Genomic DNA, 15,716 nt, shown 5'->3' with positions numbered 1-15,716 from the left:
GACACGTGGAAGTGCCTGGCGATTGCACTTTGACTTTGGCCTGCTTGTAAACGACCCAATGCAATTTGGCGGTCTTCTCTGCTCAATCGGGCCATCTTTCGTCGCTGAATTGTCGTCTGATTTCTTTGTGGCGAACAATCCGCTTTTATGGGTTTTGGAAGACATGGTGAGAGCTCAATATTCCCCGAGTTTCACGAGATTACACTGAAGCATGACGAGTGGTCATGCCAAATGAGCAATTTTGACATTGTAGCCACTGATAACGCATGCGTCACGTGCAGAGCTCACTTGTGGCAATGGACGAAAGGTCGACGACCAGATAAACATTTTCTGCAGTTTGGTGGATATCCTTGTAGCCATATAACTAAATTAACCAAATATTACAAGCTATGCGTTTCTTTTTTTGAACAGTATATGACCACTGAACATTTTTTGTGCTGTTCCCATTCTGCGAACTTGGGATGGACAGTGGTCCCCCGGTTCGGAACTTCGGGACGAAGTTCATTCAAACGGGGGCGATTGTGACAGGGGAAGCTACCGCTCCTTTCACAGCAGACTCTGCACCCGAGTTGTTGGCCTTTAAGTCAACACCGGTGGATTGTGGAATTCTGTTTGTGATGGGGTCTGGTGGTTTCCGATTGTCTGTATGTTCATGGAAACCTTCGGGTTTGCATAACAGTTTTTTCTTAGCCCTAACATTTTCAATCCTGTTTGATTGCACTTCGCCTCCCGAGGTGATCGTAGTGTTACGGCACTCGGTTACATCTGAATCATCGACTGACAAGATTTTAAAGATTAAAGAACACTACCTCAGCCTTTCACTAATCCCTGGCTTCCAACATAACGCGTCACGAAGTTAGTCTTACACAGGAACAACTCTTTTGTTGCCCAATTCTACAACAGATTTGGAAGAATTTTGGTTTAAACGATTTTTTCAAATATTTACCAACATACAATGAAATGCCGCATACACGTAATCATTACAATAGAGCACAAGAAACTAAGTTCATAGGCAAGCGATGGCCATTCAAAAGCACAAGAAACTAAGTTCATAGGCAAGCGATGGCCATTCAAAAGCACAAGAAACTAAGTTCATAGGCAAGCGATGGCCATTCAAAAGCACAAGAAACTAAGTTCATAGGCAAGCGATGGCCATTCAAAAGCACAAGAAACTAAGTTCATAGGCAAGCGATGGCCATTCAAAAGCACAAGAAACTAAGTTCATAGGCAAGCGATGGCCATTCAAAAGCATAAAGGAAGATGTTGGGAAATAACTCTGTCGGGTTTGTATGTGTTGCTTTTATCAAGTTGAGGCAAACTTTCCCACGTGACGTTATAGGCCAGTCACTAGTGGAGGGTGTGTCTGAAACACGTTCACAGGGCGCATGTGTCAAAATTTGCCTCAACAAAAGCAAGAGTATTTACTCTTTCACAACCCAAACAAAACCGACAGAGTGATTTCCGGAGTTTGTCAATTACACAAACAAGTCGCGCTAGACGATGTTAAAACATTCTGTCAAATCTTCACTAAACGGAAAAAGACGACACCAACCTCTGAAGCCGCCCGGACAGACACACTGATACGTCCCGGGCCGGTTAGAGTTGCACTGGCCGTTGTTGAGGCACGGTCTGTCCTTGCACAGGTCCAACGCCCCGTCGCACGTGGGGCCCGTAAACCCAGGTCGGCAGGCACAGTTAAACGTGCCAGGCTGCACGCCGTTACTGCACGTTCCCTCGTTCAGACAGGGGAAGGAAGAGCACTCGTCAATGTCGTCCTGACAGCGGTCGCCGGTGAAACCGAGAGCGCAGATACAGCGGTACGTGCCTGGAGCAGACTGCTGGCATGTGGCTGCGTTCTGGCAGGGCCCTGAGGCACACTCGTCTATGTCTTCCTCGCACCGGCTGCCCGTGAAACCTGACGACAAAAGGGAAAAACCCTCTTCTTGAATAGCAGAAGTTCATTAAACAGAAGGTTGGCTTGCGACAATAATAAAGGTGACTCTATTCAGGCCGTATGACGTCAGTAACACATGAAACATGTAGATATGTCATTTACACAGTGTGACGTCAGATACTTTAATGTTATGACGTCATAGGAGCAGGATGAGGTTACTCAGAGTCACCAGTCCCACTAAGAAAGCACCGTCGTTCTGACAGTACTGACTGGGAACAGAACTTCTGAGATCAATTCCATAATTAGACGTCCTTCTCTTGTCACCGTCATTTCACCTACCCTACGGGGCAGGTTCGCTTTAAAATTCCATGCTGAGCTCATCGTAATAGAGAAGATTCCAATGATAACACTGAGACATTAGTACATTTATTATTACGTCAATTTCACATTATGACATCATCTGATGACGTCAATACTACATCACAAGGTTTAATAAACAGTATGAAGTTACGTAAACGCTATGACGTATTAGGGACTTGATGACATCACTCATGGTCGAGTCACTTACCAACAGGGCATGTGCATTGGAAGGAGCCCGGCTGGCCGTTAGAGCATGTCCCGTCGTTCTGACAGGGTTGGGACAGACACTCGTCTACGTCTTCGTCACAGTTGGTGCCCGTGAAGCCGGGGCTGCAGTTACACCTGTATGTGCCACGCCCCAGTTCCTCGCAGGTTCCGCTCAGACAGGGGTTGAAAGGTGAGCAGCCAACGTTTTCTAACTGACAGTTGTTTCCTTCGTAACCCTGAGAAAGGAAAATCATACCAACCGGTGAGAATAGCTGCTACATACGTTGGCTCACATGTTCTGTACTTCCTCTTCGATGCCTTGACGGCGATTTTTACAAATGTATGCTAGCGGAAAAAAGAGACACAAATTCCTTGGTTAACTTTGTACTGATGTATTGTCCAATGCTGCCCCTGAGACACACACACACACACACGCACACACGCGCACACACGCACGCACGCACACACACATATATATATTCACACATTTGCATGAGCCTTTCTCCATCCCCTACCCCACCCCCACCCCCTCCCCTAGCCCCGACCACGCCCCTTATACGGAGTGTACATGTACATGTGGTGTCCAGCTTTTTGTGAAAGCAATCAAAGTATATTATACCTGTGGACACAGACAAAGAAACTGTCCCGGGCCACTCTCCTGACACTGCCCGCCGTTCTGACAGGGCTCAGTCGCACACTCGTTGATGTCTTCACCACAGCTCTCACCTGTACCCGCCGATGACGACAACGTCAGTTACAAATTCAATCAAAAGAATTAACGAAACTACGGAGTGTTGTCAGAGACTGTTGAGCACTCTGGTGTTGCAAACACAAAGCAGAGAGTAAGGTACGGGTGACTGTACCAAGTTGGTGGAGTGCTTTCTGCACAGGCGTAAGGCCAAACAAAAATATATGTTGGATTAGGGTAACATGACCCAAATAAATAGGGTCGGTAGATAGGCTTTTAATTTTTTTATTTTTTTTTTATTTTTAGTATCGGTATTGTTCGCAAAATGTGCCAGAGGTTGGTTTTATTTGTGTTTTTTTGAGAAATGAAAAAAAGTTTTAAGGTCGGCGTAAAAAAAAGATTGGGTCGGTCGGGTGACCCTACACCAACATATATTTGTGTTTGGCCTAACGGTAAGCGGATGCTGTTTATTGATGGACAGCCACCAATTGTCGTAGGATGAAACTGTACATTGTGTTCAACACTTAGGAAAAAAACAGAGCTAGTAGACCGGCTGCGCTTCTGGTCCAAGGGTCCAAGTAAACAAATACGCGAAAGAAAAAGAAGTAAATTCTGCATGCCACAACCTGCAACCCTCCCCCAGACACATATATTCGTAAATAACAAAATCCCTCAGTGGACATAAATTTAGACTACGACTTGAAGTCGAATTCCAATGTATAGGGCCTATGTCATTCTGACATTCATCATGTGAATAAACGCCGGGTGGGATATATAAACGTACCCGTAAATCCGGGTGGACAGATGCAGATGTAGGTGCCGGGTACCCCTTGCTGGCAAGTTCCCTCGTTCTGACAGGGGCTGAGGGCCAGACACTCGTTGATGTCAGTCTCACAGTCCAGGCCAGCAAAACCATTTGCGCACGTGCACTCGTACGTTCCCGGCGATCCTTGGTTGCACGTGCCTCCGTTCTGACATGGGTTGACCGCACACTCGTCTATATCTGAAAACAAATATTTTCATTTTTTCAAATTTTTTTTTAATTCTCTTTTATCCAATTGCTTCAGTGCTTGGAAATGCGTGTCGGTTATCCACAGCGCGCGGAGACTCAGACTACAAAGACTACACTGACAGTATAACAGACCGATACTGTACTGGACCCCAGTTAATCAGTTCAAAATGACAGGGACGCCGGTATTAGTGTCCGATCTCGTCTCAGACTACAAAGGCTACCAAGCGCAACTGAGAAATGTAACACTGGTCCCCAGTAAACCCAAAGCGTCGAACACAGATATAATGTCCGATCTTGTCTCAGACTACAAAGACGTGACAGTACGATTAACTGACCGATACTGCACTGGACCCCTGTCCAGCCAAAGCGACAGGCGCAGCGGTAATGTCCGATCTCGTCTCGGCATATACCGTTCTTGCAGGGGTTGCTGGCACACTCGTCAATACCTGCAGGACACAAATGTCAAATGTAAAAGCAGGATTTGTTTACAGCGACACACTATATTTGAATTCCTTATATTCAAAAACAGATCTATTGTTTCCTTCTATAAATATTTCAGTGCCACTTCGGATAACTCGTGGACGTACACGCACCCGAACCAACACGCAATGATACGCCCACGCACGTAAACACGCACGCAAGCACGCACGCACTCACGCAACACGCACACACGCACACACTGAAACGCAAGCACGAATGCACACACACACACACACACACACACACACACACACACACACACACACACACACACACAAACACACACATACTAAATTTAAAGAAGATGCTTCACATATCAATATGAAATATGCTAACAAAAATCCAAGTAACTTATTTTTAGAAGACGAAGTTCAAGTTCGTCTTGGCAAATTTGTTACGGATTGTTTTAGCATTGTATAATGCATTATTTGTTGTTTGTTGTGTCAATAACTTTACTGGTTCATGACAATAAACATTATTCTATTCTATATTCTATTCTATTCTATTCTATTCACCCACACAGACAATCACACACACACACACACACACACACACACACACACACACACACACACACACACACACACACACACACACACACACACACGCACGCACGCACGCACTGACCTTCCTCGCAGTACTGTCCAGTGTAGCCAGGGTTACAGGAACAGGTGTAGGTGTCCACAGTGAACAGTTGGCACGTGCCTCCGTTCTTGCACGGCGCGCTGTTACAAGGGTCTGTGAAACAACATTATACGCATAACCAGAAGTACATTATAAGTAGAAGCAGACTATAGCTACGACCATTAAGCCTACATGCAGTCGACTCGCGGTGATACAATCGGCCATTGGGCTTTTCCAAAGAGCGGATGTTTCTAAGAATAGAATTTGAAATTCTGGAATATCGTTCACTGGAAGTACTCGATAGTTACGTAACCCTTTAATAAATTCGATTTTCAATTCATCACTCAAACCCTTTGGAATGAATTAATACCTGTTATAACACAATAAGATATTATGTACAACTGTAGTACACTTCAGACTGTGCCGTGTCCTTTGTTTCTCATGGATCAAGAGTGTTTTCTTTTAAACAATATTTGTGTGTTCCAGGGCTGGATCCATGGGGGTGGGTTGAGGGGGGGTGGGGGTGAGATCTTGGGTTTCGGAAGCCCCCACCCTGTCCCGGCAAACGGTACCTTTTTACTAAAGAAGAGACCGAAAATATCCCTTAATGTTAAATTTTGACAGCAAACACCCCAACCCCCTCACCCCCCCCCCCCCCCACCGTCCCCACCGCCTGGCCGGCCCTTGTACCCTTGCTTCATTTTGAAAGCCCCTCCCTCTCATGTATCCATTTATATTCATCTAAATCTTGGACTTCCATAGCTTAAACTATGACGACTGCATTGTGAAAAGGGGGAAAACTGGATCACACGGGTTCACGATGGCTCAGGGGTAAGATAAACCACGCAAAAATAAATTCTGTGAAAATTGTTCGCTCTTTACGGAGGGCACCTAGGATGTTCTCAATTGGTGAGTGTTTAAATGAAAGGGTGTTTGTACTGTGTGTAAAAGCCTGACCGTATCTGTGATGGTTTACGGGAGGCTTACTCTGCCTTTAAGCCTATCCACCAAAAAATCACCAGATGAAAAAGGTGACTCACTGAAAAAGACTGTTGCATTTGTTGCTTGCCTTCTCATCCGCTCCAGTTCCTCCTCCTCCTCCTCCTCCTCTGTTTCTGTGCGGGAAGAAATGCAGTTCTTTAGTCCAAGATCGACTGTTATACTACCGAAAACAACATACATTTAGAGAGACAGGGAGACAGACAGATATACAGCCAGCCAGCCAGCCAGCCAGCCAACCAGCGAGACACTCACTCACTCACTCACTCTCATAAGCACACACAAACAAAACACACACACAAAGCACACACTCAAACACACAACACATTCTTTTCCAAAGCTCACGTAGCTATGTGTGTATGAGGGGGGGGGGGGGGTGGCGGCGGGTGAGTGATTGTTTGGACACATGCAGATCCGGCGTGAAGTCTTTGATGTTGGATCCTTGGCGTCTGGAGTTTGCCAGATCCAATGATAAGTGAAGGGGCCTCCCACCACAGGTACCGCTGTATATGTTAATCAACCTACCTGAGGTGTCTCTCTGATAGCGGTAGGCAGCGTACAGGGAAGGGACGGCTCTGGGAGACCTGTCTCTCCCTGTCTCCTCTGAGTCCTTGTCTTCAACCTCGTGACGGTTCTCTTTCAGGTCCTTGTCATCGGGCAACACTGGAACAATTGTAGAGGGAACAAAGTGGTGATGTCGTTTATGACAAAAACACATAAACGCCAATGTTAGTCATTGTCTGACAGGCACACATACATGCACACAAGCAAGCACGCACGCATACACGCACGCTTGCACGCGCGCACGCACACGCACACACGCACGCACGCACACACACACACACACGCACGCACGCACGCACGCACGCACACACCGGCGCACGCACGCACGCACGCAAAACACACACACACTGACACACACACACACATACACACACACTGACGCACACACACACACACACACACACACACACACACACACACACACACGCACACACACTTCTGATCAAAGGACAGCTATCAGCAATGCATCCGGAACACCAAAAGCAGGATACTCACCCTCGGGCGTAAGACAGTTGGAACCTGTCCAACCCTGATGGCAGACACGGGTACCATTGCCGTCGCAGTGGTACTTTGCATTGGGTACACAGAGCGCGTCGCACTGCTTGCCGAAATACTGCGCTGAACACTTCACCTGTCAACAAAGCGCATGTTTGAGATCTCAACATTCACAGGAACCGGCCAGCATCATGAAGGCAGTCCTCATATATTTCCTCCGCTGCCTGCACTTTCCAAACCCAAATATTAATTAGGGTGAGGTATCCACTGAAAGATGGTCTTACTGGAAACAGCCGAGAAGAAACACAGGTGCTTCAGTACGTTCCGAATTAGAAGGGAACCCTGTTCGCTTTAGTAAGAGGCTGCTGCCGGGTGGGCCGAGAAAGACCTCGATAGCCAATGTAAAAGCGGAGACAGGCCTCAGCATTGTAAAATCTCCTGGAGATACGAGCACTTCGACGACAGGATTACAGCTAGAGCAGTCACAAATGCTTCACCCGGTGACCCCCCCCCCCCTCCCACTCGATCCCACCCACACCCCTTACCGCAGCCCAACGACACCCATCCTCCATGTAAAGGGACTACATCGAATTCATCACCCTGGAACGCCGAAGAAGAAGATGAAGAAGAATTCATCACCTAATTTACTTGCGTTTTCCGAAAAAGTCAAATATCCCCTGTATTGCCTTATCGAATTAGCCTGACCTCACCTGAACTGTCACGAGAACGTCCTTGTCTTCACAGTCGGGGAGTGGCTGGGGTGAGACCCATTTTCCAATGGTTGTTACACCGTCGGTTGCACGTGCCGACTCTACTGATGCAGAGAGTGTCATTGGTCGTGACGTTTCGTCGTGTCCTACTCTGGAAATGCTCACATTTAGCTTGAGATCCTTTGTCTGCAAAGAAAACAAAATATTGTGGTGGTTTTTTGGGGAGTGGACGCTTTCAGCATGGGTTATTCGTCGAGCTAGTTTCTTTTCTACACATATGCTTGTCTGTCTGTTAGTCTGTGTGTATCTGCCTGCCCCCCCCCCCCCTTCTCTCTCTCTCTCTCTCTCTCTCTCTCTCTCTCTCTCTCTTTCTCTCTCTCTCTCTCTCTCTCTCTCTCTCTCTCTTTCTCTCTCTCTCTCTCTCTCTCTCAGTCACCCATGCAGTTTGTATAAGAGCTGAACATTATTTTAAAGACATTTCATGTTTGCCTTTGCAAGTTACCCGTGACGCCAACTGGTGAATAATACATGTGAGCAACCTACCGGCATGGCACCCGAGACAATTAAGGCGTAAACGTGCAATTTGTTTGTCGAGTCACCCTGGGGAGATCCCTCGTCCTCTGAAAACAAAAGAAAACAAAAACAGAGATGTAAAACAATTTCAGTCACACAAAAAAGGAGAAAAAAGAGAGAAGAAAGGGTTTGAAGCAGCCTGCACGCAACTGGGGTCCAACATTTTTTTTTTTAAAGACATCTTTTTCTTTCTTTTTAATTACAGTCCAACCATTTGTATGGAGGATGATGGCAAGAACTGCGACAAACGTCCGTCGTGTTTTTTGTTTGTTCTTTTAAATTCAGCAGAGCAAGCTTGAAAGTGTTTCGCTTGTTTTGCTACAACTGATGATACCATTATTTCTTGGCATTGTATGCTAAACTTACAAATAAACTCTTATGTAAACCAACTGTGAGAAAGTCAGCAACAAAAATCATCGATTCACTAACGACAAATGATCCAAAAGGACAAGAACAATCATGAAAACTTTTCAAAATGGAAACAATGATTTGGAGAATTATAAAAATGACGACGGATGCACACAATAGTGACGATATTGGCGAATTCATGTGACTCGACTCGGACAAGAAGGAAAATGTTAACAAAATAAGCAAAACGTCAAAGGTTAGAAATTAAATAAATAAATGAAAAAGTTCAAGTGTACTGTGTGCGTGCGTGCGTCAGTCTCTTGTGTGATTGTGTAACCTTTTCAGTGTGTCATTCATTGTTCTGTTTTGTTTCCTTTCCTTGCATCTAAATAATGCAAAAACAGAGGTATCTAAAAACCACACTTATTGGTCAAAAGGCAAAAGCAAACGATTATACAAGCAAACACAAAAAAAGCAAACAGAACACATACACACGCCCAAACACACACACACACACACACACACACACACACACACACACACACACACACTCACACACACACACACACACACACACACACACACACATAACCTATCCCGTCGCAGCCCCCCCCCCCTCACCCCCCACCCCCCCACCCCCCACAACCCAATGCACACAAAAAGGGCAAAATAACTTTGAACAGGTGAAACTTTTCACAACTAACGCTGTCGGAATGCCAGGCACGTACGCTGTCCAGTGTGTGTTTACAGCCCCCAGAAGGGCCTCAAAGTGCGACGCATGAGGCACACCGAGACTAGTGTTTAACTTGGGTTTGGATTCAGGACCTGCCAAGATTACCGATCTACACCAGTCCTGTCTGCCACTCGGTCCAACATTTCTGCCTCTTGTCTCCCTTTTTTATAACCCAAAACGACTGCATCAAATTATGCGTCATTATTTGTCATGTCTAATTGGCTGACTGTTAGCAGATGATAACGGACATGACGACATGCATGTCGACATCAGGCATCGGCAGGCAAATGTTGATATATTTTTTCGTGAGACTTGTCTGGTATCATTTGTTCACAGTCAGCACATTACAAAATAACAGTTTTATTACAAAACAGAATACACCCATTTATACTGTATCAGGCGGGGCCCAAGGACTGTTATGCCGGGGTGGAAGTACTAGATAAGCGCCTACTTCCCAAGAAATGCTCCATATGGCTTCGTGTCTCCAAACACCTCTGACAGTCAAATCCAACTCCTGGCCTTCACGTGGCGGGCCCTGTCTTCAACTAATAGGAGAAGGGATGCAGGCGGGTCCCTGGCGCCTTAAAACCAGCTGCTTCGGGCAGATGGGGCTCGCCAACCTTGGATGGTCGCTCATCTAGGAGAAGGACAACTCCGATTTCAAAACCCGCACTGCCTTGTGTGCGCCTTGGGAAAGGCAAAGGCTACGAGAAGGAAAACTTCGACAACAAACCCGGGTAGAGTGGACTCGACAGCCCAGCAAGGCAGCTACTCTTGGGGAGGAGGCAACCCTGAGTAAGAACCTCAACCACCGAAGACGGAAGACAGCAGCCAACTTGGCGTGGGGAGAAAATCGGCTGTCTACGCTTCCACGATAATAACATCGAACGCAGAAGAAGAAGAAGACTGTATCAGGCACACAGGTAGCCAACCAACCAGACAGACAGACAGACAGACTGGCACGCACGCAAGCAAATTCATACATTTTTCCACTAAAGTCCCTAAACATGTACGTACCAAGTTTCAGTCCATTCACACACTGTGACTCATTCGTGACAGAATCATTATGACGTGACTGACGACGCTGAGCCTTGATGACGCAGGCTCTGACAGTGACGTCAGACTCCGACTGTTGCCGGACGGTTTTGATTGCTTGAGTCAGGTCTAGTTGGACAACGTAGTTCCCAGTGACTATGCTGGCCATACAGACCACCTGCACGTGCAGAATGTGAAAAGTAATCCAAGGTTAAGACACTTTGAGGTCACCTGCGTGCCTGCCTCTTATCTACGTTTGATACAACCTTAAATGGCACAATTTGTTCAAAATATTGGCTTTGCAAACACAAAACACAAAAGCGTTTAAAGTTTATACGTTTTTCTATCCACAGTTTTATTCAGATCGCCTTCAATTTTACGAGAAAAAATGCCCTTTTACTGAATGTAATTTATTGAGTTGTCATTATGACAGTGGTTATGCTGGATTTTTTCAACAGAACTAACTAAAATACAAGAAGAATCCATCAAACAAACCCCGATCACTTGGTCACGGCCACTAGTCACACTGTAAGGTAGCAATAGCTTTGATTTGATGGTGAAAAAAAGTATTTTTAATGCAGTCAATCAGACTGTCTACCTCCTGCTGTGGCACCACACCATACAGCGGGTATTCTCACATCTGCTGCGATGTTCTTCAATCTTAGGGATCTTCAGGATTTAAACCGGTAGAACCGACCAGTTGGCGATGTCTTTTCCAGTTCAAGTAAAAACCGGTAAAATACCTGAGAGATCTGGTTAACACAAACACTTTACGATATGTTGCGTTTTACCAGGCTATTTCGGAGTAAACTAAACACCAATTCTGCAGTAAATAATTTAAGGACTGACATATGTGTGACTAATTATAGATCGTTCTGTTAATTTACTGTTTTGGAATCTATGCTAAATGTTAACGCGTCAAGTAATGATCAGGAACATATTTAAACTCTTTCGACAACGACAAGAAACGAAATATATAGATTTCATCCTTCTTCTAAAACATGGGATTGCCGGTGTATGAAACAAGTCAATTTTGCGAAAGATCTTTTGGGTGAAACCGTCCGCTAGAACTATGCAAAAAAAACACAAGTCTAATCTCTGGTACAAGTATTTCACAAACATAAAAAATAAAAGTATTTGTGAACGTTACCATATTTTTATGCATAATTCTCACATGCTATATTGGCAAGTTCAAAATATTAAGTGTTTTAAAATAGCCAGTGGAACCATCAGCATTTGAGGGGGAATGATAACAAGCATATTTTTAATTGTCAGTTAAAATAACAACACCCAAAACAACAGTTTCAATGTGTGTACGTGTGTGTGTGTGTGCGTGTGTGCGTGTGTGTGTGTGTGTGTGTGTGCGTGCATGTGTGTGTGTGTGCGTGTGTGTGTGTGTGTGTGTGTGTGTGTGCGTGTGTGTGTGTGTGTGTGTGCGTGCATGTGTGCGTGTGTGTGTGTGCAGTGTGTGTGTGTGTCTGTGTGTGCGTGCGTGCGTGCGTGCGTGCGTGCGTGCGTGTGTATGTGCGCGCGCGTGTGTGTGTGTGTGTGTGTGTGTGTGTGTGTGTCAATGCGTCAGTACATTTGTTACTTTTGACAAATGACCACATTTGACATTTTCCCAGGCTTATATGGTTTCGACCAGCATTGTCCTTCTTTGTAGGCTTATTTATCTCATCAAGACAACAACAAGAATAATTCTAAAAGAAATGAAAAGGCAAAGTACTCACCTGAACCAGAAATACAAATATGCAAGACATGATGACTCAGTTTGTAAGAATACTCCTCTTCGGGTGATATCTGAGTATAATAGATGTGAAATAATAATAACGTGTGCACACGGAAATTCTTGTTACACAAAATCCATGACAGTCATCAGCTGCTAGATTCAGTTGCGTTATTCCATCGCAGAGTGAAAGTCAGGCCAAAATGTTCAGCTTCACAGTTTTCTATCCTGGATATTCCCCCGCAAAGCAGACGACATGGTAGTCATATGACCGTGTCTTCCATGAAGTACGATCGATTCTGTTCAGTTCCAGCGACGACACGATATTGGCAAAACACATCAAAGGTATTGTTTTTACAAAAAGCCCTAAGACATTAAAATTGTTATGTTTCAACGTCTTCTCGCCAAAGCGTCACGCGTGTGTCAAAGAAAAGGAGGAAAACTCTGGAGGCCGCACCTTCAGAAGAGGAGGAGCGTAGTTTCAAGGGAGCAGGTTCATTTTTGTTGGAATTTGCTCCCTGCTTGTTTTAGGATCCGACCTAAACCCAAACCACCCTTTGAGCAAACACGGCGAGAAGATGAACTTTCGGCTCGCTCCTTTGCCCAGTCACCAACAGCACTCGTAGTTTACTTCCTAGGGACGGTCACGAGACAACCCCCCACCCCCCCCCCCCCAAAAAAAAAAAGAAGAAAAAAATCATCATCCGGCTGAAAAGGGCATCTCGAAGTTCGTGGCGTGACGTCACAGAGCATGTGACGGACGCAAGGTGGCAGGGAGGTGGGAAAGATTCAGTGTGTTACTAAGTGAAAGGAGCGGGCGCACTTGGCAGGTAAACATCATGGTTCGAGTCCCTAGCGCGTGGGACACAGTGTCACTTTCTCGCGGTTTCCACTGTCAAACTTTCCAGCGGATTTTGTCAAGGGGCGCGGCTTAGGCGTTTAAAAATTCTACTAATTAGTTAACTTGAACGCCAACACGTGACGTCGCCATCTTATAATTATTATCAGCGGTAAAATCTCTGGCACCGGTAATGATACAGCGAAACCGAAACATGACCTGCTGCTCGACGGTTTGAAGTCAAGTTTATTCATACAAAAGGGACAGCACAAGTAAAAGTTACGTTCGCGACACCGGAACGTCATGATATTTAACAGCGTATTTGCTCTCAACTACTCTTCAGCAGACAAAGACACGGATTTGTTTTCCTTTGTTGACGCCATTTGCCTGGACTGACTCGGGGAACGTGACTACAAGAACAGTTCTCGCTTTACTTTCTTTCTTTATTTGGTGTTTAACGTCGTTTTCAACCACGGAGGTTATATCGCGACGAGGGAAAGGGGGGAGATGGGATAGGGGAAAGGGGGGAAATGGGATAGAGCCACTTGTTAAGTGTTTCTTGTTCACAAAAGCACTAATCAAAAAATTGCTCCAGGGGCTTGCAACGTAGTACAATATATGACCTTACTGGGAGAATGCAAGTTTCCAGCACAAAGGACTAAACATTTCTTACATACTGCTTGACTAAAATCTTTACAAACATTGACTATATTCTATACAAGAACCACTTAACAAGGGTAATAAGTGAAGAATTTTATGGGTGAGAAAAGGAAAGTAAAAGGACTTTGGGGAGGCAGAAATAAAGAAACAAGAAAAAGATCCTAATTAGGTTCACGGCATCGAGAGTGATGCGACCTTCTCTCAGAAGTTAGTGGAGAAGGCTCCCCCATCCACCACCCGGGGGACGCGCCTCTACGCCAATTAGGGGGCGCGAGGAGTTCTCGCTCAATTCGGTGAGAGTTTTGCTGACTGAAAATGGGAGTAGTTGATCCGTATACCTTGTGTTCACCTTCACACCTCCCTTTCATCTTGCAACTGGTAGGTAGTGGACAGTAGGCTACGTCTTCGCCATGAGCAGAGACTGTAGAATGTATACATGTCTCTGCTATAACTCTGCAATCACAGTAACCTCCCACACTTCTAAATAACAAATTGATTACAAGTAAGAAATTCTACGACTCAGACGCTGCACTCTGCAAACAAATTATACCACAGAAGTGATCCGGCTGTATTTCAAGTTTCTCCATTGTTGACATGTTTGTTTGTTGCTGTTGTTTCTTTTAGCATTCTACATAACATACACAGGAAATGCTGAGGTCAGAGCAAAGGCGGAAGGTATCGTCCACTGGACTACTACTATCACAGAAACTGAGAAAGACTACAAGGTATGTCACTCACCTTCGAGTCTTCTGTGTTCTTGGAGTCGCTTCCTGGGGAAAAATATTGTTAAAGAGGGTTTGCCTCTTCCTACAGTCTGTGTAAGGTCAAATAAATACAGTTGAATGATTGTTTGAACTATTATATGCCTTTAGTTTTCAGCTCCGTCCGCTGCAGGTTGTTTTTAACCATCATTTGGACGAATCTTCGTTTGTGAGCCGCTAATCCACTTGGGGACAAATCATGTATCCGCACCGAATATGCATACCAGCGCTCATTGGTCTAAAACATATGTAAATATTGTGCAGCAAAGGGAAGCTACCCACGGGAAAATAATCATCGAATATCCTGTTATTAACCAATGAGCGCTGGTATGCATATTCGGTGCGGATACGTGACTTTTGTCCCCAAGTGGATTAGCGGCTCGCAAACGAAGATTCGTCCAAATGATGGTTAAAAACAACCTGCAGCGGACGGAAGCTGAAAACTAAAGGCATATATGATATAATAGTTCAAACAATCATTCAACTGTATTTATTTGACCTTACACAGACTGTAGGAAGAGACAAACCGTCTTGAACATTTTCCCCAGGAAGCGACTCCAAGAACACAGAAGACTCGAAGGTGAGTGAAATACCTTGTAGTCTTTCTGTGATAGTAATAGTCCAGTGGACGATACCTTCCGCCTGTGGTCAGAGTGACTGGGCCTTGCCATTCGGGTCTCATTTACCGTGTTTATCCATGTCAAACAGCAAACTTTTAGCAAGCACAGACTTGTTACGGAGCAGCGATTGTTTGACCGCTCCCCCTCTTCTGTCAGTTTTCATATTCACCCCAGTTGTTGTTGTTGTTTGTTTGTTTGTTTTTTTGTTTGTTGTTGTTGTTTCACGGTTTTTTTCTTTCTAGTAATCGTTCTGTTTCCCTCATCTCTCGATCATCAGCATCATCATTATTATCATTTCGTCATCTTTTTTTTCTTCAATCACATCCTGGAACACACACACACACACGAACACACGCACACACGCACATACACTGACACACACACATACT

At 45.1% G+C, this 15,716-nt stretch overlaps 1 protein-coding gene across 1 annotated transcript in view; it reads right to left on the bottom strand.

The window, feature by feature from the left end:
- The window catches only part of LOC138953312 (fibropellin-1-like), a 30,671-nt gene extending 17,564 nt beyond the window's left edge, over positions 1-13,107 (bottom strand). The window contains exons 1-13 of the mRNA XM_070325112.1: positions 12,453-13,107; positions 10,705-10,900; positions 8,577-8,653; positions 8,034-8,219; positions 7,324-7,459; positions 6,790-6,927; positions 6,306-6,380; positions 5,269-5,379; positions 4,497-4,607; positions 3,934-4,152; positions 3,081-3,187; positions 2,463-2,697; positions 1,575-1,915 (exon numbers count right to left, since the gene is read on the bottom strand). Coding sequence (XP_070181213.1) covers positions 1,575-1,915; positions 2,463-2,697; positions 3,081-3,187; positions 3,934-4,152; positions 4,497-4,607; positions 5,269-5,379; positions 6,306-6,380; positions 6,790-6,927; positions 7,324-7,459; positions 8,034-8,219; positions 8,577-8,653; positions 10,705-10,900; positions 12,453-12,482 — 1,962 coding nt within the window. The 5' untranslated portion in view covers positions 12,483-13,107. The remainder of the gene's footprint in view (positions 1-1,574; positions 1,916-2,462; positions 2,698-3,080; positions 3,188-3,933; positions 4,153-4,496; positions 4,608-5,268; positions 5,380-6,305; positions 6,381-6,789; positions 6,928-7,323; positions 7,460-8,033; positions 8,220-8,576; positions 8,654-10,704; positions 10,901-12,452) is intronic.
- Positions 13,108-15,716: the final 2,609 nt, after the last annotated feature.

The sequence above is a fragment of the Littorina saxatilis genome, linkage group LG17 (genome assembly GCF_037325665.1).
Source record: "Littorina saxatilis isolate snail1 linkage group LG17, US_GU_Lsax_2.0, whole genome shotgun sequence".
NCBI classification, from domain to species: Eukaryota; Metazoa; Mollusca; class Gastropoda; order Littorinimorpha; family Littorinidae; genus Littorina; species Littorina saxatilis.
This window is presented reverse-complemented; position numbering and strand designations above follow the sequence as displayed.